The sequence below is a fragment of the Nelumbo lutea genome, chromosome 4 (genome assembly GCF_056320005.1).
Source record: "Nelumbo lutea isolate HS-2025 chromosome 4, American lotus-T2T, whole genome shotgun sequence".
Classification (NCBI taxonomy): Eukaryota; Viridiplantae; Streptophyta; class Magnoliopsida; order Proteales; family Nelumbonaceae; genus Nelumbo; species Nelumbo lutea.
Genome location: NC_142687.1, coordinates 100,826,783 through 100,851,039, shown reverse-complemented (window position 1 = coordinate 100,851,039; position 24,257 = coordinate 100,826,783). Strand labels below are relative to the sequence as shown.

The 24,257-nt window shown below is 39.9% G+C and overlaps 1 protein-coding gene across 3 annotated transcripts in view; it reads right to left on the bottom strand.

Moving 5' to 3' along the window:
• Nucleotides 1-24,257, bottom strand: part of MTR4 (RNA helicase, ATP-dependent, SK12/DOB1 protein) — a 46,014-nt gene that overhangs the window by 16,598 nt on the left and 5,159 nt on the right. For all 3 annotated transcript variants that reach the window (XM_088985487.1, XM_088985488.1, XM_088985486.1), the window contains exons 5-7: nt 7,754-7,858; nt 5,703-5,813; nt 1,973-2,223 (exon numbers count right to left, since the gene is read on the bottom strand). In XM_088985487.1, the coding sequence (XP_088841613.1) occupies nt 1,973-2,223; nt 5,703-5,813; nt 7,754-7,858 (467 nt within the window). The remainder of the gene's footprint in view (nt 1-1,972; nt 2,224-5,702; nt 5,814-7,753; nt 7,859-24,257) is intronic.

Here is a 24,257-nt window from a genome sequence, read left to right as displayed (position 1 = left end):
GGGAGGTACATTTCTGTCCTTGAATTTTTTGGGATAGGATAAAAGCAAATCAATCACTTTCCTGAGGGTAGAAGAAGCGAAGGTTGGACAAAGATATGCAGAGTGTTGTGAGAGATTTTTAGTTTTGAAGAGATGATGCAAACGGAGGTTTTGTTTGATAAATCTGGTGAATTGATAAAGCCAGTTATGCTGCATGGAGCAGAGTGTAGGACAATCAAGAAAGATGTGTCCAGAAAAAATAGGTGGGGAAAAAACATGTATACAAAGATGGATGAGTGGAAAAGCTAGGCAGGGTCAAAAATGAAGTCAATGAGAAGAACTAAGGGCTAGCTCCAATAGATGATAAAATGAGAGAAAGTAGACTAAGATGGTTTGGTCATGTGCATAAAAGACAGCATACAGTACCTGTAAGAAGCAATCTTTAACATGCTACAGGGGCTAGGAGGGCTAGAGGCTGGCCAAAGAGGACATGGGTCGAAGTAGAAAGAAATGACTTAAAGTGCTCATAAATCATAATTTAACAATGGATATGGCATTAAACAGAACCAAATAGTGAAACAGGATTCATGTAGACCCCATAAAATTGGGATCACAAATACGTAAAAAGCAAAATGAACAATGAAATAAAATTATATACCATGTCATTTTAAATAATTAGAGATAAACAAAAAAAAAAACTTTAAAATAACTTTGAGGTTGAAAAGTTGCTAATTGTCTCGTCAACCAATTAGACCTTTAAAAAAACAAAAATTGCAACCACCTCCCACACAGCTATGTGGTTCCCCTTTTTATAGATATAAAAGGATAGTAACCCTTTTTTGTAAGCAGTAACCATAATTTTATTGGTAATAGAAACTACTTTTTGAGACAGGAAAGGAGAAAAAGGACAAAATCCTTTTACTAAGAAAAAAAATAAAAATATCTATCAGAAAAATTGGCTAGTCCTTCAATGGTTCACAAGAGGGAAATTTTGTAAGACGAACAAAAAGAAGCCATTGTATTCATAAAATTCTATTGTTGATCCAATATGCATGTACATATGTGTATGTATGCATTTACGTCATGTAATGGTTTAGTTATTAAGGGGCAACTCAGGAACTCTTATACCGGGCTGCATTGTAATGGTTTAGTTATTAAAAAACTGTAATCTTTCTTAAAGGAGAGGTCACATCTCGTGCCTCTCTTTGAGATGTTTGTAATGCTTATTCTTTTCTTAATAAAATTATCTTTCAATTTATATAAAAAAAAAGTTCCCCAATCAGGTCAATCAGGAATTCTTTCCAGATAACCCCACTTATTTCTGCCATGTGGAGGAATCCAATCTAAACCATCAATCAGAGCTGTAGATCAGCCAAAATTCACTCCCAAGTCCACATCAACCTCATACCTTACCCAGTATTAAAGTTTTCCCTCAATAATAGGGTCTGTCCAACATATCAATGTCTTCATTAAAAATAAACCAAGAAGGGCTTGTTTTGGCCAAAGGTGGCAAGGGGTGTTAAGAAAATTGCCCAGGACCAGGCTGTAATTTGTAAGAGAAATTTCTTCTGCTGTTTTTGTCATTCTTTTGCTCTACTAAGGACATTGTAATTTTTGGCCATCTGCTCTGGTTCTAAGCAGTGTGGTTTCTGTTCTTTAATAAAATTTTCCTTGATGCTTATCAAAAATAAAAAAATAAAAAAGAAATTGCACCATAAAAAATACAAAGGATATGACCACAAAGACGATTTCTGGATCCTTTACTCAAGAAGCCCATCCATCCTTGTATGTAGTGTACAGATATACATATAGTTCATACTCTACATGCACGATAAGAGAAAAAAGCATGTATATTTCTGTAACCTAGTTGACTTTCTTGCCTTATAATTATGCAATACCACTAAATTATTAGTTTCCATTCTTTTTTGTCATTAATTCATGCATAGATGAGATACAAACATCAAGTTGAGTATTGACCAAGAGGTGTACTTACCTGTTCAGACAATCAGCACTTCCCTTCAGCATCGTTTTAGCTGTGGATGGCTCCAGCGTCTCATCAACCATGAGGATGCATATCCCTCGTTCATCAATACCACGGCGACCAGCACGACCACTCATCTGTATATACTCTCCACTAGAAATCCATCTGAACTTATCACCATCAAACTTACGAACATTTGTAAACACAACAGTTTTTGCAGGCATGTTCAAACCTATGCTGAAGGTCTCTGTGGCAAATAAACACTGAAAGAGAATATATCATTACTAAGAAGCACTTTGAAAATCAATTATAGACAAGAAAATAAAATAGGTAAAAAGAAACAAGTAAGAAGTGTTTGTTCCCTCTATGTTCTTGCCCAAATAAAGCCATAAAAGAAGACTGCCATGAACAGTTGAATGAAGAACTGATTTGGAATCCTATTTTTAGAAGGAATCTAAATGATTGAGAAGTCCCTCCAATGAATGAACTGTTAACTCTGATTCAAAGTATAATGCCCAACACTGTATAGGAGGATAGAACTTTTTTGAAGATAAAAAAAAAAGAAAAAATTCATTAATTGAAAAGTAAGTACAAGAATAATAGGTGATGAGGCATCACACAAATTACAAAACTAAAAGAAACAAGTAGTACAAACAGAAACTAGCAGGCTTCAAATACATATGCTTTCGATCCCATTAAGACCAATTCAAAGAGGACCAAATATCAGTTCCAAAATTTTCCTTGTGTATGCCAAGATTTGCAACTAGCGATGAGGACCAACCAGCTACTAGGGAATAATCAACTTGAGATTCAAGCAGTTGAAGAACTGCTACCGGAATTTCAAGGACAATTTAAGTACTAAAAATAAATAATGCAGTTGAATAATGAATAAAGCAATAAATGTAAATAACTGCAGAAATGTAAATGTGAAACAGTTAAATGTTAGTGATTAGTAGTTATAAATCACACAAACTATTAATCAAAGATATTAGTGCAGTTAGTAGAGTTAGTAAAGTTGGTAGCTCAGTAATTGAACCAAGATATCTATATCTTGGAGTTCAAATGAAAATAAACAAAATAATGTGCAATAACTGCAAGATCTTTAGATACTCAAGTTTAAGCAGTTAGTAAATGCTAGTAGCAAAGGAACTGCAGAAACCTGAAAAGTAAAGAAAATATAAAGCAAAGAAAGCACAGAGAAAGGCACACAAGATTTTTATAGAGATTTGACAGAAACCCCTACTTATGTCCTCTACCTCAAACACCCTCTAAGGATTTTCTCTAACCAAACCAGCTGGACTTTCCAAGCCCCAACAGAGCCTTACAACTATAGGTTTTTCAAGGCTCCTACAACCTTGGATAGGCTTCCAAGTGATATTCAAACACAACAGAACTTCACAAGTGCCTGCCAAACCTGAACTAGTAGATCTTCAAGGTCTCTATCAAACCCTAAATGGTGTTCAACCTAGGACACTGTTAGAGGCACAAGGGGGCAGAAACTACAAGTATATTCTGAAAGGAGAAGAAGGCCACCTCTGCATAAGGAAGCCAGTGCAAAGACAGCTGGAATTAACTGAGTCAAATTGGAGTTAACTAAATCAAACAAGTTGGCAAGTTGTTATAATTCTGTTGTAAATCAGTCACATTGAAGGCAAGATTGAATATAAATACAGAGGTGTACTTACAATAAGGAGATAATAAGAAGATTTGATCTCTTCCTCTCTTCACTCTCACTTTCCCCTATTCTGGAGGTTATCCTCCCTCGAAGAGGATCTGAGTTGGGCAGCTACCCAACAGACGCCTCTTGCACTCAAGGTATTACAAGTAGAACACAGTACAGCAAGACTCAAGGCCTCTCAAATAGGCAGATATAACAATATACAACACAAATCTATTCAGTTGCAAGACTATACCTAGAAATGCTCAGAATTACAAGTAAAACACAGTACAGCAACACTCAAGGCCTCTCAAATAGGCAGATATAACAATATACAACACAAATCTATTCAGTTGCAAGACTATACCTAGAAATGCTCAGAATTACAAGTAAAACACAGTACAGCAACACTCAAGGCCTCTCAAATAGGCAGATATAACAATATACAACACAAATCTATTCAGTTGCAAGACTATACCTAGAAATGCTCAGATCAACGAAGATACACTCAATAGATAGGTGAGACTGTACGAGACCTTTGGCTTCTCAGCTTTACTCACCTCTAAAAACTACCAAAGCTCAAAAGTCTCTTCAAAAAATATAAAACTATGTACACTAATAGCTCAGGTTGTTTTTTTTCTTGCTTGTGTTTGAATCAAGATGGAGACCTCCATTTATAGAAGTCTGGAAAGCAAGTGACCATTTTCTAGGCATTTAAAGTCTCTAACTAAACATGGTAATGATTTAAAATATCTCTCCAACATGATAGAAGGCTTGCCAAAGATAGCAATAGTCATTTAAACCTTCAAATGGTCAAATTTCTTCAAAGTAGTCAACTACTATGTTCTAGTAGTCATCTACTAGATCAAGGGGGGAATATTTTTCTATCCTTTGGTCAACTAACTCCTTTTATTCAGTCAACTAATACTTGTTTTAACTCAGTTAGTTAAGGTTAGTCAACTATGCATTTTGGGTAGTCAAATATTCCTCTCAGACAGGGCATTTCTATTACAGTTGGTCAACTATACATTTTGGGTTAGTCAACCATGTCTCACAGTCAGGCATTTCATGCCTCGACTATCATAGTCTACTATGCATTTTGGGAGATCAGCCAATGCTATGGCTGTCTAGCCAAGCAAGGGGTAGCCAAGGATCATTTGTATTGGGCACAGTTGTAGTTTGTTGTTGCCTTGGAGAGTACACAGCTTGTGCCTCTCCAAGAATACCCATATCAGTTTTTGCTCTTTAAATTAATATAATGAATTACTTTGTTTATCAAAAAAAGATGCTGCCAAGACAAGTGAAAATTCAAGTAAGATGCATAAGAAGATCTGCTAATGGCTTGGTAGATGGATTAGCTAAGGAGTACATAAGACATCATTTATATTGGGCTCAATTATAATAGGGTGGTGGGGTTTTTTGTTGTAAAGGGTTTTATATCTAGCCCCTTGTTGTATTCTCCTCTAAATTTTAATAAAATTCTGTGTAGCTTATAAAAAATTCTTGTAAATTATCAGATCAGTCCTGATAATATGCTGTCACTTTAGCAGAAGAATGACTTTCCCTGGTCCAGAATTTAGCACCCCCGCATCCCTTCCAAAATTGACTGCATCATTTGAAAGATGTTTGACTACAAACCGGATGATAAGAAGAGATCTAATGCTCTATGTTCTCTATGCAATGAAGTCCTGGAGTCCCCAAATCACCTTTTCTTTCACTGCAAATTCTCTCAATTAGTAGTACAGCTGCATTTGGACTACATTTCTCCATTGAATATAATACAATACTTCACCTTCTTCAAAAAACATTTGAAAACTGGTAATTTCATAACAGGAAGTATAAACAGAAGGATAAGTGAAAAGAAAATAGGGATTAAAAAACAAGCAATCATTTTTTTGGTAATATAAAATGAACGAGGTGATTCAGAGAATGGCCAATTTGGGGGAAGGGAGAGCCAAAGGCTACGTCCATATCCAGTCTACCCCTCCCAATAGGCCATTACCCCAGATAGTCAGGATAATTATTAATCTGCTAAAAACACCCACTATAAAATTGAAAATTTTTATAAGGTTTTTTTCTTCTAACCTTGATCAGACCTTCTTGAAACAGTATTTCAATCACTTCTTTTAAAATTGGAAGCAACCCAGAATGGTGAACACCTATTCCACGCTTCAACAAGGGCAACATGTTTGAAACCTGTAGATTATTAGAACATTAAGAAACCACGTAAGAAAAATAACAATTGGTCAATGAACCTGTTTTCTCAACATGAGAACCAAAATGAACTTGAGGAGAAGCACAGAAGCACATATATATACTTCCATCAAACACTTCAACCAAATTTTCCCTTTTTATCAGTCGTGGTAGTATCAATCAAAATATTTATATTTAATATGTCTACAAATATAGATGTGGGAAACCTCCTAAAATGAGAGGATCCCAAATACAGAATTGTGATAAAGGAGGGAATTAAATTGGCTAGCAAGGGAGATAGGAATCTCATTCAATTGGGTCAAAAAGTCAGCTAATGCGCTAACTGATATATTGGCAAAGCAGGGGACTTTTAGAGAAAGCTTGTTTTGGACAGTAATGTAATTTAAGTTTGTTTTTTGGGGTTAGCATCCATGTGCTTGGGTGGTTGATAGTTGTAATTTTGTATTAAATTAACTTCAATGAAAGTCACTTTTCCTATCAAAAAAATAAAGGGGGGAAATGTAAATTCAGCACCCTTTAATGTCCCACAAGATCCGCCCACTTCATATCAAAATCAGTCCTGCTCATGTCTTTAAAATCTTTATGCACCAACACCCTGTCCAAAATAAAAGAGCTGAGATATTTGTAAATTCTAGTAGTATTGTCTTGCTTTCAAAAATCCTTCTATTCCTTTTCTTCCAAATCCCTAAGGTACATAATTACCAAAAAAATCTCCAAGGTACAAAGATGGTAAATTTGGAGTTAAGAGTTAAAATTGGTCAAAGATTAAACCAACAAACCCAAAGAATCAACCTTCCACAAACCAGATCACCAACACCAACCTAACCAAGGTAGCAGAGCTGAACCAGCTTGAGAAAATAGAACAGGGCATAAGTATCACTTCTAAAACAGCTGATGGCTATGGTAGAAACAGAAAGAATTCTTCGTTTAGTCCTAAGCAGGAAAAAAATTAGAATAAAATACATTGCTATTCACAAACTTATCAGTATATATATGTTTTTCTTTTCAAGACTTGTTGACACTATTCGGTAGACCCGAAAATAACTTCCAACTTGTTCTTGGACTCTTAACTCCTACTTCTATTCATAGTTCAAAAAAATTAAAAACTTCCTTTTCAAGAAGGACACTTCCATAACTTTATAATTTTACTAAAACTAACTTCACAAAAGAAACCAGAAATTACAAAAAATATAAGTCATGATTTACTATAAATGGTAATGATGAATAAATACTAGTGGGGCCTACTGGTCAACCTGTTGACTTTCACTGACAATTTGTTAACATTCAAAAAAAAAAACAAAAACAGTGATCTCTCTTGATGAAAGCCGGTACCACCTGATTAGCTTGATACTTGGAGGGTCTCCTCTACACTTCTTAAGCTTCAGTATATCCATATCTTAACATAATCCAATGGTTGGATAAAGAGAAATTAGCTTTACAAGATATGCATGGAAGATAGACAGTGAATAGTGTTCTCTATTAAATGATTGCTTAAATCCATCTATATCATTGCATCTACTAATTCTACAGCCTTCCCTGTTAACATTCCTGCATTCCAAGTAGCTGATTGAGTTTGTGTTTTTTGGACTAAAAAGTATAAACATAGACACAGTAAAAATTAGTGGACCACTAAAAAGAGAATAAATCTTTAAAGATGTGTTTGGTTAGAAGGAAAAAGTAGGGAAAGGAAGGGAAACCTATAGAAACCTTGTATAGGTTAACATTCCCTACCTTTTCCTTCAAAGCAAACACAGCGTCACAACCTAAGGAAATATGGTTTTGTAGTACCACAAACCTGAATGACAAGTTAAGAAACAAGTCAAGAATTTACCAAGGTTTAGGCTTATCATAACATTCATGCATGTACATAAATACTTTAACAACATACATATTATATGGATGTGAAGGGAATAGCATCTTGCCTGCGGAAGCTTCTTATCATCATCTGAAAGCATGTCCATGGCACTCCAAAATATAGTTTCTATATTAACTTTTTCATCATCCTCATTAAGATCCATTTTTGCCATCTATAAGACCAAGAAAAATGAGAAATACCCATAGCTTTAGCTGTCAATTATAATCACCAGAAAGCCATATGAAGCTTGAAAAAAGTCAAAAACACTAGTAAATGGGAATTTTTTATAACAAATAAAGAAAAAGAACCATCGAATTAAAACACTGTAAAACTTGATTAGACAAAAAATGATAAGATGAAAGAACAACCAAGTTAGATTCATGTTTAACTGCTGTCTGTTCAAAAACTTCAAATTAAAGTTACCCAAAAAAAGATAAAAAGTTCAGCATAATCTAGGAATAAATATTTTCTTAATATATGGCTCTACAAACATAAATTAATAGATTATATAAACACTCTTGCACAAGGAGAGTCATGGTTTAAAATGTCCATAAATTTCCTAATATATCCATGACAGGCTTACAAGAAAACAACTTCACAGTGCATCATTTTGTCTATAACCTTAATTTCTTAGTTCTGTTTAATGATTTGGAACAAGATAACAATTTAAAAAGGTGTGCCTATGCTTCTTTTATCATTTCATAAAATATCATTCTATATTTTTGCAAACTTTACAATGTTTCCACCATGTCTATAAATTATACGATATTTCCGACATTTCCAACATGTTTCCTATATTTGAATGACCAACATTTCCACCGACACTGGCATTTTAAACCTTGTGGAGAGCCTGATAATCTTGGGAAAAGTACATATGTATGCTATTTGTAAATTGAAAACCCAAATAAGCTCGGCCAGAATTCAAAATCCCACTGCACCTAATACTTTACTATCTATTTCCCAATTCCCGCACCGTGTTATCTTAATAAGTAGATATGGCAGTCCCTTGGTCTTCTACTGAAAACTCTTTTGTCTTCATTTACCCAGTTCACCTAACCCCACCTTACAAACCAGACACCCCTCTTTTCGCAAGTCTCTTTTCTGCTCAGTTCTCTCCACAGTCCCCCCCCCCCCCGCCTTATGTCTGTCTCTCAGTCAATCCAAATCTCACGTTAGATTTCTCTGAATCTCACCAGTCTCCACTGATGATAACATTTATCAACTAGACCTTCCTCCATCATCACCGCTACAGTTGATAATCATTGTCATCTTATTCATCTCTTTCCAACTTCATTCTGTCAATCTGAAGACAGCTCATACATTTTTTTTTGGAAAAAGATAACATAATATTTATTGAATCAAAAGATACACAAACAAGCTGAGATCAGTCCCAGAAAGGCCGACTGAACAATTCGGCAATTACATATTCCACCAAGAACTGGAATGAAAAACAACAGACATGTTACAATTTCTGAACTCCTCAGAGACTGACACCCAAGAGATTAGTTTGCCCACAGCTTTCTGGATTAACTCTTCTGGACTTAAAGCCTTATTACAGAAAAGCCTACTATTCCTCTCAGACCAGATGGACCATAAGACAGCACTAGGAATAGCTTCCACACTATCTTCCTCTTCTTGTTAAGCCCCTTGATATTCCAGCAACACAAAAGTTCCTTTACTGAACTTGGCATAGCCCATCTTAAGTTCATAGAGCTAAAGAAGTGATTCCACAGATGAGAAGAATACGGGCAGTGAATGCACAAATGATCAGTAGTTTCAGGATTGTTCCCACACAGACTGCACGACAGGTCCAAAAGCTGAATGCCCCTTCTCACAAGATTAGCTCTAAGCAGACATTTGTTCAGAACCATAGTCCAAACTAGAAAGTTGGATTTAGATGGGCTAATGGGATTCCACACCTGATGACAAGGGAAATCAGTGGCACCCATTCTACAAAGTTTGGAAGCCAAAGATTTGACAGAGAAAACACCATCTGGACTCCACTTCCAATACCACTTATCTTCTGAGCAGAAATCGACCTCTTGAGTCTGAAGAATAATCAACATGTCCATTATCTCTTCCAACCCCCAATCAAAAAGATTGCTTCTAAATGTAGGAGACCAAGTAATTGAATCTCCAAATAAGCTGCAACACTCAGCAACAGAAGCCTCTTGGTTAGATGCACACTGAAAGAGGAAAGTAAAAGATTCAGCAAGAGGACCATCCAAGCACCAAGAATCATTCCAAAACTTGGTTCTACTACCATTGCCGACCTTAATTTATACCCCATCAGCAAGAATAGAGAAGTTCTTCATTATCCCTTTCCACAGAGAATTTCCCCAACTGGGAGGAGGGTCCCTAGTTCTCCAGTTGCCCCACTCCACACCATACTTACTAGCAATGAGAGATCTCCACCAGGCATCATTTTCAGCCGCAAATCTCCAAATCCACTTACAGAGAAGGGCAGAATTAAAAGTTTTCAACTTCCTTATGCCTAAACCACCTTCATCCTTGGGGAGGCAGACTTCCTCCCAACTAACAAGATGGATTTTTTTCTCCTCATCCCAACCCCTCCAAAGAAAGTTCCTTTTAAGTTTTTAAAGCTTTCTTGCAACTTTGTTAGGAATAGGAATAAGGGAGAGGAAGTAGGTAGGTAAATTGGATAGTATACTCTTAATCAAAGTCACCCTACCCCCAAAAGAAAAGTATTTTGATTTCCAAGATGCCAATTTTCTCTCCATTCCTTCAATAACCGATTCCCAAATTGAAGATAGCCCACAGCTCGCCCCCAGAGCAAGACAGCTCAAACATTTTCATTCACCAATGACAAATATAACTTATTGCCCCCCATTCACCTCTAACTTTGTTCCCTTTCTCCTTGTCTCCCAGTTGCAATCAACCATTGTTCCAGATCCTATGCTCTTCCAACTACTTATCCAATCATCTCCACTAACAACTATGTTCTCCTTCATCATGACCCCAACTTCAGCACTCATCCTCTCTCCTCAGACTTATGTCTTCAACCCAAGTCATCAATCCTGTTCCTGCCCCTCTGCTTCTTTCCCCAACCGAGCAATTGACCTATATTCAAAACGGAAGAAGACAAAGTATCATTTCTAAATAATGTATTGACAACCAGCTCCTTGACACCACAAAACCTGGTGAAGCTTTTTGCTCAAAAATCCCCAAGTTTCTTTCTGACCAGATGGCTCGCAAAACAGCTAAAGGAACTGCTAACCAGCATACTCTCCCTTTCCTTGACAAGCCCGGAATACCCCACTCTAGCAAAAGGTCCTTGACTGAGAAAGGGCAGCACCAATGCAAATTAAGAGCCCTTCAAAAGTGGATAGGGTACCCCTTCCTCAATAGCATATCCTTAGTCAAATATTTCTCTAACACTGCCACTCATGGAAAGAATTTCACCTAGGAGGGAGCTGCTGAACCCTGGATAGCCTTTGTAAAAGGACTTGATTGAGAAGACCCCTGTGGGGGTCCACTTCCAAAGTCTTGAATCCTGATTCTGCACCTCGAGAGGCTGAACCTGCAGTAGAGCTAGCAAATCAGAGATTTGATTAATCTCCATCATTGAAACCCCTTCTAAAAGAAGGCCTCCAGAAGATCGAGCTACCATTCACTTCATAGCAATCTGCCACCCAAGCCATTTTGTTTTCTGCCATTCTATATAAAGAGGGAATCATTTTAAAGTAAAATCACCACACCAAGAGTCCAACCAAAACCTCACCTTCCTTCCATCCCCTACTTTGGATAGCAGCCCCTCATTAAAACTACTTGAAACTTTAGATATGCCTTTCCACAAACTGCAGCTGTAGGTAGAGAGTGATAGATCTGTATCCCATCCGTTGCTACTCAAACCAAATTTCTCAGCTATGATTTTCCTCCACAAATTATTTGGCTCCATAGCAAACCTCCAGAGCCACCTACCCAAAAGAGCTTTGTTGAACAGCTTGACCTTCCTTAACCCCAAACCTCCAAGCGACACACATTTGCAGACCTGATCCCAGATCACCAAGTGATACTTGGATGAGTCCTTCCATCCACTCCACAGAAAGTCTCTCATTCTCCTTTCTATACGGTCAGCCACCTCAGAAGGAATTGGAAGAATGGACATGTAATAAGCCGGAAAACTGGCTAGTACGCTTTTAAATAGTGTTACCTTTTGTTTTTGATCAATAACCACATTTCATTAATTAATCACAAAAATATTACAAGGATGAAGATAAACTTTCTTATCTTCCAACCGGAGCTTGAACTCCCAAGAACAGAAAAAAGGAAAAAATTACACTTGTGCCCAAAACATTAACTCCCTCTCGACTCCTTGCTTAGCTAACCCATCAGCAAAAGAGTTAGCTGATCTTTTCACCCAGTTGATCTTGATTTCCATCTATTGAACCAGCCATCTAAATTTCCTCCTCTCATTACTGTACATCCATAACCTGCTATTTTCTTTATTCAGCCACCCTACCACCACCTCCGAGTCCCCTTCAATGATGAGCTTTCTTATATTCATCTCCTTAGCTCTTTGGACTCCTTCCAGAACTGCAAAAATCTCAGCCCTGAGAGAATCACCCACTCCAATTGGGCCTGAAAACATGGATGAAACAAGCCCATTCTCATCCCTAAACACACCTCCAATCCCCGATTGTCCAGGATTCCCCCGACTACTCCCATCAAAGTTTAGTTTTAAAAAACTGCCCAGTGTGGGGGGTCCAAGACGCACTCATTACTGTTTTGAGCTGGGTGCAATTAGCAATCTCACCCCACTTCCTCAATAAATCATCCACTGTGAAGTCTGTAAACATCTCTGAAGATTTCAACCACTGTACTACCCTTATATGGATCAGTTCTCTCAATTCTTCACTCTCTCTCAATGTCAGAGAAGATCCCGGAATTGCTTTCCTCCCACAAAGCCCAACATACTGCAGCCCTCAAGCATCTCCACATGGTCCCTCCCCTTTTCAATTGGCACTGAAGAAGGAAGGGGAAAAAAGGCTATGCAAATTTGATGGAGGGTTCCATCTACCCCCAAAGAGGGATAACGCCCACACCCAAATGGACTTAGCAAACTGGCAAGTTTCCAATAGGTGAAAACCAGTTTCTCCATCCACCCTTAGACAGATACCTAGCCTTCCAGGAGCCTGGTTTCAAATCAACTTTCTCTAAAACTGAAATCCACAAGGCTTTTGAAAAGCACTTGGCCCCGAGGGACAGACCCAAATACTTATGGGAGAAGCGACCGACCCACTTTGCAGCCGAATAGGCTTGCCGAATCAGCTGCATTCTCGACTTCCCCTACTGCCATTAACTCACTCTTGGACAGATTCACTTTTAAGCCAGACACCACCTCAAATGAGAACAGCAAGAGTTTCAGATTGGTTAGCTGGTCTGATGAGGCATCACAAAAGAAAAATGTATCGTCAGCAAACTGCAAAATAGGGATTTCTGTACCATTGTTACTGACCTTGAGACCATCAACACACCCTGCCTCAGCAGACCTAGCAGTCAGCCTGCTTAAGCCTTCCATTACAACAAGAAAGAGCAGCAGAGACAAAGGGTCGACTTGCCTAAATCCTCTGGAACTCTTGAAGTTCCCATGAGCAGCACCATTTATTAGTATAGAGAACCTGGGGGTTGTCACATACACCTTCATCCAATCTCTCCATTTGCTACCAAAATGCATTCTAACCATTATAATCCAAAAAAGCCCAATTGGCATGGTTGTAGGCCTTTTCTAAGTCAATTTTACACACCAAACCTTTTCTGCCGTTTCTCCTTCTAGAATAAATAAAATCATTCACAATTAACACCTCGTCCTGAATGTGTATGTTATAAACAAAATCCCCTTGATAGATGGATATGAGAGAGCCTATGACACTCCTTAACTGGAAGGCTAGCATTTTAGCCAGGCTTTTGCAAACAATTCCAATTAGACTAATGGGACGAAAGCCCTTCATCTCCACTGCACCACTCTTCTTCAGAATTAGGGATATGAAGGAAGCATTCAAGCTCTGCTCTAAGGCTGCAGAATGATGGAACTCCTCCAGAAACCGCATTAGATCAGGTTTTAGGACATCCCAGAACTTCTTATAGAAGAGGATAGTGAAGCCGTCAGGACCTGGCACTTTGCCCCCCTCCATTTCATCTAAAGCTCTCTTCACCCCCTTAGTAAAAGGTTTTTCCAGCTCAGCCACTTGGTGTTCGGACAGCGTCTCAAAATGGAAACCATCCAAAGTTGGTCTAGCATTACACGATTCACTGTAAAGCTGCTCATAGAAATTGGCAATGACTTCCTCAATCTCGTTCTCCTGATCCACAACAGCATCCCCTACTTGCAGCCTCTTGATGTCATTCTTCCTTCTTGCATTTGCAAACTTGTGAAAAAAAAGCAGAGTTATTGTCCCCTGATATCAACCATAGAGCCTTGGATCTCTGCCCCCACTTCACTTCCTCCTGATAAGTTAAAGAATCATATTCCGTCCTAGCCTTGAGCCTCTCCACTCTCTTTGACTCCCCTAGAGATCCATCTCCACTCTCAAGCAATCAGCTCTCCTTTTTTACATTTGCTTAGAAATTCTCTGAGTCCATCCAACAACGTTCCAGCCAGAAGGGCTGAACCTTATTCCTAGGGCCACTAGTCGACAGCTGCAATGGGACGTGCTCAGACAAAACTCTCGGTAAGGCTTCCTGAGAAGTATTGGGAAAGAGGTCTTCCCAGTCTGTAGAGATAATGAACCTATCTAGCCTAACCAAAGAGGGGATCTCCTGGTTGTTGGTCCAAGTGTACCAAGCTCCACCTAGCAGTAGATCAAACAGTTCCCATCTTCGAATGAAGTCTACAAACATCCGCGTCCCCTTGTTTGTGCCCCTGCACCCCTTCATGTGCTCTTGCCTCAAGACTGCACTGAAATCCCCACCAATAGCCCAAGAACCATCCCACTTCCTCTTTACTTCATTCAACTCTTCCCGAAAAGCTTCTTTTAGCGAAGAAACAATCAACCCATACACTCCTTGTCCACCAACTTAAAAGCTCGACTGTTCCAGATTAAAACAATTCCTCCTGCTGTATTTTCGGCTGGCACAGCTAGCCAGTCACAAGGCTCAGACCCCATACACTAAGAATCACGTCGTGCTTTTTTTTTATCAATAACACCAGCTTCATTAAATTAAAAGAAAAGAGGGAATATGGATACAAAAGGGGAGATAAAATATCTTAGCTCCCCAAAAACAGAAAACAAAGGGAGTGCAAAGAGAAAAGATTAAAAACTATCCCAAAAAACAGACTCCCTATTCACTCCTTGCTTGGCCAACCCATCTGCAAATGAGTTGGCACTCCTCTTCACCCAGCTGTACTGAATCTCAATGTCCCTACCCAGCCATAAGAACTGTTTTTTTTTCATTGTTAAAGTTCCACAAACCACTGTCCTTTGTCTTCAACCAACTAACCACCACCTTCGAATCACCTTCCAGGATCAAACGGCTGATATTTAATTCCTTTGCTCTTCGAATTCCTTCAAGCGCTGCAAGGATCTCAGCCCTAAGAGAGTCACCTTCTCCAATAGGGCCAGAGAATAAAGCAATAACAATCCCGTCCTCATTCCTGAAGACTCCTCCAATCCCAGAGGGCCCTGGATTCCTTACACTGCTACCATCAAAATTCAGCTTTATAAAGCCCAAGGGGAGAGGGGACCAAAACAGACAAAGAGTCCTCTTGCATCTAGCATTGGAAGCAATCTCTTTCCAGTTTCTTAACAAGTCATCCACAGGAAAATCTGAAAACAACTCCAAAGATTTTAGCTAGTGAACAACCCTTAAAAGGATTCGATCTAACAATTCTTCCAATGTTCTTTCCTTGTCGGAAAAAATGCGTGAGTTTCTTTCTTCCCACAATGACCAGCATACCGCTGCCCTAATACACCTCCACATAGTCTTCCCTCGCTTCCTAGGCCAATTGAAAAAAGAAGGAGAAAGCAAACCATGAACAGTCTCCGGAGGATACCAAGAACACCCAAAACGGGAGAAAACCCACTCCCAAACAATTTTAGCAGCCTTACAAGAGACCATGAGGTGGTAGCCAGATTCCCCATCAGCTTTACAAAGAGCACATCTATTAGGAAGTAGACAATAGTTGGGTCTCTTTCTCTGAAGTAAGTCTAAAGAGAAAAGATTAAAAACTAGACCATAAGATGAATCACGTCGTGCTTCATCTTATGAAGCTTAGTCTCCTGCAAAAATAGAATGTCAGTCTTCTAGTCACTCAAAAAGCCGCCTACTACCATTCTTCTTCTGCCCGAGCCCAAGCCCCGGATGTTCCACGAAATTATTTTTAGATTCTCCATTCAAACCACCTACAAGAAGTATTATTACTCCAACTTGCACTCCCCGCATTTTCGTTTAGGCCCCAAGCAAGTCTCAACAGCTCCTTTGATTTCCTTTCTTCACCACTAAAGGTTCCGATGGAGCTATTGGCAACCCATCTTTATCAGTTGTTACTACTACTAGATTCACTACTAGTCCTTGTTATCTGCCTAACTGCTTGGATTCCCTTGGACTTGCTGAAACTCCTCCAATGAGTGCCTCCTCTAGATTGACAACTAATGGCCCTATTTCCTCTCCCGCCCCACCATTGCTAGAAACATTCAAGCAAACCTTTCCTCCAGTCCGCCAACCAATCCTTAACTTAGAGTTCTCTGATCTCCCACTTCCAAACACAACGGGCTAGCTTCAATCTGATGATTCCCACCGCTACAAGCACCTCTGAGCACTTCTTCCATCTCTCCTTCACTCATCAAAGAAAAGCGGCTCAACCCCTCTCCAACTTCTTCATATCTATCGTAGTCCCTCGAAGAAGAAGAGAGCAAGTCTTCAACCTGAGCTGATGACTTGCCCTTGCCTTGATGGTCGGTCGGCTTTAAACCCAATCGACACAAGATAACTAGACCCTTAAAGCAAATCAAACCTAACCCCTTTGGCAAGCAAATTAGAAAAATGGCCACCTCCTTCCAATGGGCCCAGGCCCCTTGGTCGAAGTTCACTTCAATTCCACGAGTCTTGAAATGGTTAACAACCACCTCCGAGATCCTTTCAATGAACTCCGCGTCTTAGCCTAAAGCACCCCACCTATTTGAAATTTGAAAAATCTTGTGACTTCACCTCAACCGAACAAGATTTCGAAACACCCTCCTGGCCATCCAATCTAGTAGGCATTCAACAGTCACGATTACGTCTCCTTCCTCTGCTCCTTTCAACCAACCTACATTCTCCTCCCTTGTCCACAGTGGCAGAGCCCCACCAAGTGGCTTCTCCTCCAATCCCTTCCCTGTGTTTCCTTTTCTAGTCTTCCCACCTTGCCATGACTTCTATCTCAATGGAGCATCCTGCCAGAACGTTCTAAACCAGCTCCGATTCGATTTCCACCACCTCTTGGAAATCCTCCAACACTTTCATCTTCTCTAGTTTCAGCTCTGACCATATAGTGACGCCATACATAACCTCACCCACCACAATGTTCGTCGTCTGAGGAGGTAGACGCAACCATCACACCTTAATTCGAACATATTCAAAGGACTCTCGAAGAAACTCTATGTCATCAATTTCCAAAAAGCCTCCACACAAATCTCTTAAGTCTTAACTTCTTAGCAAGCTCAGTGCACCATAGGTGGAGAGGCAGTACGTAGAATTGAACCCAAATGAACCCTGGTAAGTCCCCACTTCCCCGCCAAACTCCAGAGGATTCCAACCAAAGCTCAAGATGCAAAAGGGCCCCTTTAAAACACCTATCTCCAGTATCCAAGACTTTTTGAGCATCTTCCCTTTTTGGAAAGATGAAGATTCATCTCTTCTTGTCTAGGCGTTGCACACCAATCCCTGAAGGGCAATCCCTAACCTTATTTATCCAACTCTACGAGTGGCTAAAATGGAAGCCCTCCCAGTCGAAAGTCCCAACCAACACAACAACAAGAAGCGCACTCTCTCTTCTGCACTTATCAACCACTAGGAAAGATTTCAAGTTTACCCTTAGAACAGCTTCTCCTCCCAACAGCCACTCTCGGGCGATGCTACCTTCAACGTACTTCATCTCCACACCCCATTCATCAACTCCCTTCTTTCCTTGTCACCTTCCACTCTTTTGGTTGAAGCCTCCTGCCTCTCAAACTGATTCCCCCAATGACTCCAACGCCTAAGCTCCTTCCCTTCAGATCTAACTTGTGCCTTATCTTCGACGGCCGCTGATGCCGGCGACCAGTGTCACCCCAACTACCAACCATCTTCATAGTTCACAGTTTATTTCAGAAGAATTTTCAATGACAAGAGTAGGTCTCAAGCATAAATCTTTGATTTAGTAAACTAAAAGCTGCAAAATAGGCGAAAATATTGGATGACTTCAGTCTTTTCACTGAATGATATTTTGAGAACCTGGAAAGAGGTGACACCATGGGCTCAAGACAAGGCAAGTGTAGTGATGGAGTGGAAGCCCCTTGCTCCCAACTTCAAAAAACTAAAGTTTGATGGAAGCATGATTGACAACAAGGGGTGTTTTTAGAGATATAGAAGGTAGAGTGGTGACCTTGTATTTAGGACCCTTGGAGCATGGTGATGCATTGATAGCAGAACTGGTAGGTCTACTACAGGGGCTAAGGCTTGCGATACAATTGGGCTTCCGCAATCAATGTTTTAAAACACAGAGGCATGACGTGAGCGTTTCCACTACCTAGAGGCATGAGGCATAGTTCAGAACACAAGAGGCGCATGAGGCGTACGCCTCTAGCACGCCTCATGAAAAAAGCGCAAGAGGCATACGCCTCAGATGTGTTGGCGCCTCTGGCATACGCCTCAAAGCGTTTTGGGAGCGCCTCCAAGCGTACGCCTACCACGCCTTTTAAAACACTGTCCACAATATAAAGGTGGAAAGGGATTCTCAAGTAGTGATCTCATGGACCAGAAACAGATCCCAGATTCCTTGGATCTTCCGGTATAATTTCAGGGAGATAGTAAGCCTAACAAGAGAGCTAAACATTGCCTTTAAGTGGGTGAGAAGAACAGCAAACGGAATGGCACATTCTTTAGCCAAACAAGGGGCTGTGAGACAGCAAGTGCTTTGGGCAAATCCGTAATCCTTTATTGTTTTGGGGTGGAATTTACACCCAAGCTCTTGTAATTCCTAAATTTACATCAATAAATTTCTTTTCCTACTAATACAGAAACACCCCACTCCATACAACATAGCTAGCTTTACAACTGTTTTATAGAATTTTCCTTTTAATCTAAGTAGTATGCACCTATAACATTTTTTTTGATAGGAAGTGATAACTTTCATTAGCTGAAAAACAAGAAGTACAACTGCCACCTACTAAAGTGTAAGGTGACCCCTGAACAAAATTCAAATTACAACACTGCCCGGAACAAAAACTCCCTATTCACCCCTCCATTTTTCCCATCCTACACTAATTCTTTGGGTGACAGCCTCCACAATCTCTCCCTTGTTATGAACAATTGAACCAAAGTATAGGAAATGGTCACATTGAGTTTCTCTTGGTCTCCAATGCTAAGTGTATCTTGATTTACACTCCTATTATTACTAAATTTACATGTCATATACTCTATTTTAGTCCTACTTATCTTAAAACCTCTTGTTTCAAAGGCATGTTTTAACAAGCTTAATTTTGCATTTAATCCTTCATTAAGTTTTATCAATTAAAACAATGTCACCACAAACAACATGCATCATGGAACTTCCTCCTGAATATGTTTACTTTAGTCAATTCGTCTATGATCATTGCAAATATATAAGGGCTAATAGCTGAACCTTGGTGAAGATCCATGGTAACTGTAAAATCTGAAGTCTTTCCCCCTAGTGTTCAAACATGGAACTCCCCCCTCTCACATCCCAAAATCCTAGCCAAGGAACTCAGCACCCCTTCTTCAAGATTGATACCCTGCCACCATACTCTTATCCCAATAAACAATTAGGTTGGACACTCTCAAAAAGGTTAACCACCAACTTTAGGTTTGCAATTCCTTCTCCATTCTCCCCATAGCAAAAGATCAAGATATCATCTACAAATTGAAGGTAAGTTGCCAATACTCTATCTCTTCCTACTGTACAACCTCTGAAGAGTTTCAAACAATTGCTTCTTGAGATCAGCTTACTAAAAAACCTCAGCCACCAAGATGAACAGAAAAGGTGAAAGAGAATCACCTTGTCTAAGTCCTCGGATCCCCTCAAAGAAATCAACCACTAACCCATTAACAATGACCGAGAAGTGACTAGTTTGCAAACACCCTCTAATCCACTTGCACCACAACCCTTCAAAGCCATAGTTTCTTAAAACGTTAACTAGGAACCAACAAGATCATACGATTTCTCCAGGTCAATTTGATAGAAACACCCTTTTCCTTTATCTTTTTTTAAGCCTCAACGCATTCATTCGCAGTTAAAATTTGGTCAACAATCTGTCTATCCTGAATAAAGGCCCCTTGAGACTATGAGATCAATGAGGGAAGCACCTTTTTATCCTTAATGACAGCACTTTAGCAATAATCTTTAAATGCTAGACACTAAACTGATAGGCCTGAAATCTTTTGGGTGCCAAGCATCACTCTTCCTCACGATTAACCCATTCTCCATCATCCTCTTCTTCCTACCGATATTCTTTGTCTCTAGAATATCTGGGATTAGGTTTGTCCTGATGAGGGATTTGATGTTTAATCCAATATGGAGAGCTTGTCTTCGACCCCTCTGCTCATAGTCAAGGGGGACAATGACAGACCTTCCTGCGGTCTCCCATCAGGAAAAGGGGGGGAAAAAACCTCTTTAGACATGACGTAAGAGGCCATGTGAGGCCTCACCTTTGCCTCTTTTTAAAGCTTCCACATAGGAGGCTCACCTTTTAATTACTTCTACATGATAGGATTCAAACTTACTCAAAATCTTCCTTTGAAGGCAGGTTTCCTGAACCTCCCTCACCTCTTCGTCTTGCTCAAGCCACACTTCCCACCAGCATCTCCTTCTCTTCCCACCTTCTTCCCCCAGCGCCGCTTCAACTATCGAGGCCAGCCACAACCACTGCCAACATCCACCGGTGAATAGTTCCAGGGAGCATGGGATACACTCTAGTTTGGCTCCTAAAATCTTTTACTTTGCCGCCTACAAAATCACCATGGAACTCTTATCCTCCCTTATTTTGGGAATGAAATTTCCACCAGTTTCTTCCAACAGAAAACTTTTCTTCTCCACTTCTCCCACTTGATCGCTAGTGTGAAGCAAACCTGACATATTTTTCCTATGTGTTCTCTGTGCGGCTCCCTTGTTCTACTCACAATACTTGAAAATGTTTTTTGGATCAAAACATTTCAGATGATAGAGTTTGGGTCCCCTTGCCTGATGGCCTATTCACTTGTGCTTCTTTTTTCAACCTCCTAGTTCTATCTGAGCCTGTGGAGTGAACTTCCTGGTAAGAAAAATCTGGTCTAAACCTATAACTCCTAAAGTACAAGCTTTGTGCTGGGAAGTATTTCTTGGAAAGATCAATACATGTGACTTGCTATAGAAAAGAAGGCCAAATAAGTATTTATCTCCTCACATGTGTTTCTTTCCAAGAATAGTGATGAGACTCTTTCCCATTTATTAATATCATGTTCCTTTGTATCTTGTATTTGTTAGACAGTTTTTGTATGCCCTTAGCTTCAATCAGAATGATGTACATTATGAGTTTATTGTAAATGAATAAAGTACATATTTGATTCATGTTCCTTTGGTATGTTTCTGTGTAATACCCTTAAACTGGACACTTAATGAGACTCGTGTTAGTTTAGAATGTTCACAACCAGTGGGTCGGTCTAGGGAGACCTATCCTGATAAGGCTGACACTGATGTGCCACCAAGTCGGTTGGGGTGGCCTGTCTCAGCCGCCAGGGTGAGACCCAAGGCACATGCAGTGTAAGATTAATTGATCTTTGAACCGGACCAGAATTCTAGCATTGCCCTGGACCTTGGATATTAATGGGCAAAACTGGAAAGTTACACCCGACCCCTAGACTCGATTATTATACTACACTAGGTGTCGGATTGGGTTGTTTTTGATGTACCAATCGGTGAGATCCTTAGAGGGGGTCAAAACATGGGTATGTTGGGGCAATCTGAGAATTCATCTGAGTGGGTGATCATAGTGACAAGATCAACCCCTTTGTCGGACAAAGGTAATGATCGGGGATGCACTTTCACTAATGGAAACCAAGACTGTCGGCAACCGATTTCAATCGTTGAGATTTGTTTTGCAAAATATATTTTATATGAGATATCAAAGTATATATATATATATATATTACGGTTTCCAAAATGTTTGCAATGTTTTAATTCCCGGGATCCATATAAGCAGAGAGTGCAACACTGTTCCTTGCAGCCGAGGGAGAGGTCTTCTCTTGTCGGGCAATGTTTGATCATTATGGGCTGAGAGGTTGAGTGTAAGACCATAAAGGGTAATACTTGATGGGCTAATCTTGCATCTGCCCACAGTCCCTGGATGTTACAAGGTGGCTTGGCCCAGGGGCCACTTAGGGTAATTGTTGGGCCCATAGAGCCCATATGATGGGTTTCAGGGGTGCACAGTCCATAACAGTGTATTCGGCTAGGCCTTGTAACAAAGGCTGGGTTGAACCCATGTGGCTAATGTGTAGATCAATGCTTGGGTCCCACGCCATACAAGGAAGCCCAACCGGGCAGCAGTTAGGAAGGCTAAGTGAGCACATGACCTTAATGGGCCTAAAGCCCATTTTGAACTGGGTTGTTTTAATTAGTTAAATATGGGGTGAATTCTAGGATGGATTAGCAAATAGGATAGGGTCTTAACCCTATCCACTCAAAGAGTCCAGATCTAAATGTGGTTTAAATCTGGAAACCTCCTAATGAGATTAGGAGAAGGTTGATCTAATCTGCAGATAAGATAAGGGTTTATCCTTATCACCTAAAGGGATGTCTGATCCAAATAAGATTTGGATCAGTAACTCCTAATGGGATTAGGAGTTGATCCTTTAAGGTTACAAAAGAAGGAAGGGGCGGCAGCCATTAGATTATCACAAAATCATCAGATCACTGCAAGTCTTTAGAGCTGAAATCACAGAAGAGAGAATTCAGCATACCTGCAAAAATACTCTCTTGCCGCCTCCTTCCTACCGCCGCCTCACCTGCCAGTTCGACCTCCTCTTCAGTGGGAGAAATCAAGATTCAATCTTGATATCAGTTCCTTGTGAAGGGACTGATAGGAAGTTGTGCTCACGTGCCATCCTGCTATTTCTTGCGAAGGAACAGGTTCTTGGAGAATAACACTGCTGATTCTGCTCCATCCTACACTGCGCCATCTTCAGTGGGAGCAGTCTTTGGATCCTTCCTTGGGCGTGAACACCTTCGTTGGGAGATACTATTTCTCCGTATCAGGTATAATCTTCTCCTACTGCTTTTGTTCATATCTGGTTCAGTTTATGGTTCAAGATTGATCCTTGAAAATGTGATTTTCTAAATAGGGAATGTGATTCCCATTTGAAGGGAGAGAAAAATTTTTGAAATTCGCCCATCTAATTCCGCCAGATTTTGGCGTCCATACGATGGACCTCTCATCCCTACGGCATTTGGGAATACTTTTGCTCTCTTTTTGGTTGCAAATAGGTTCCCCCGCAAGATGTGGTAGATTTGCTCAACTCCAACTTCTTGAGGCAACAGAAAAAGAGATTAAGAATTATGTGGAAGGCAGTAAGAGCAGTGGTGGTGTAGGCCATTCGGAAAGGAAGAAATCAAAGGATCTTCAATGAGATGAGTAAATCTAAGGAGGAACTTATTGAAGCCATAATAGTTAGGACAACACATTGGCTAAATACTTTAGACCTCTTCCGAAAATTCTCAACCAATGATATAATAAGGGCTTGGACTGAAGTGGCACAAACAGATAGACGCGTAGAAACTGTATGGGTGGAATGGAGACCTCTAGTTTTTAACAAACTGAAATTGAACTTTGATGGTAGCTCATTGGGCAGTCCAAGAAGAGCAGGCATAGGGGGTGTATTCAAAAACAACCAAGGAGAGGTAGTAGCCTTGTATTTGGGACCAATTAGCTTTGGAGACTTGGTTCAGGCTGAAATATTGGCTCTATTACAAGGAATGAGACTTGTGATACCTTGAAATAAGGGAATTTGAAATTGAAGGAGATTCACAACTACTCATCACTTGGACCAAGAAAATCAACTCGGACCCTTGGAAATACAGACATGCCTTCAGGGAAATTGATACTCCAGCAAATAGGTCCAATTCTACTTTCAGCTGGGTAAGGACTTCAAAGAATCACACGTGTTAGCAAAACAGGGAGTTGACAGACCTCTTTTATTTTGGGCAAAGTTGTAATATGATGTAATTTGGGTGGAAATTGCTTTAATGACTGTACTAAACTTATGAATTATTAACAAAATCTTTTACTGATCAAAAACAATAAATTAAAGTTGGAGTTAAAACCATAAACCATATGACTTGTAAAGCTTATAATGATAGGGGCACACATTACTAGAAAGCC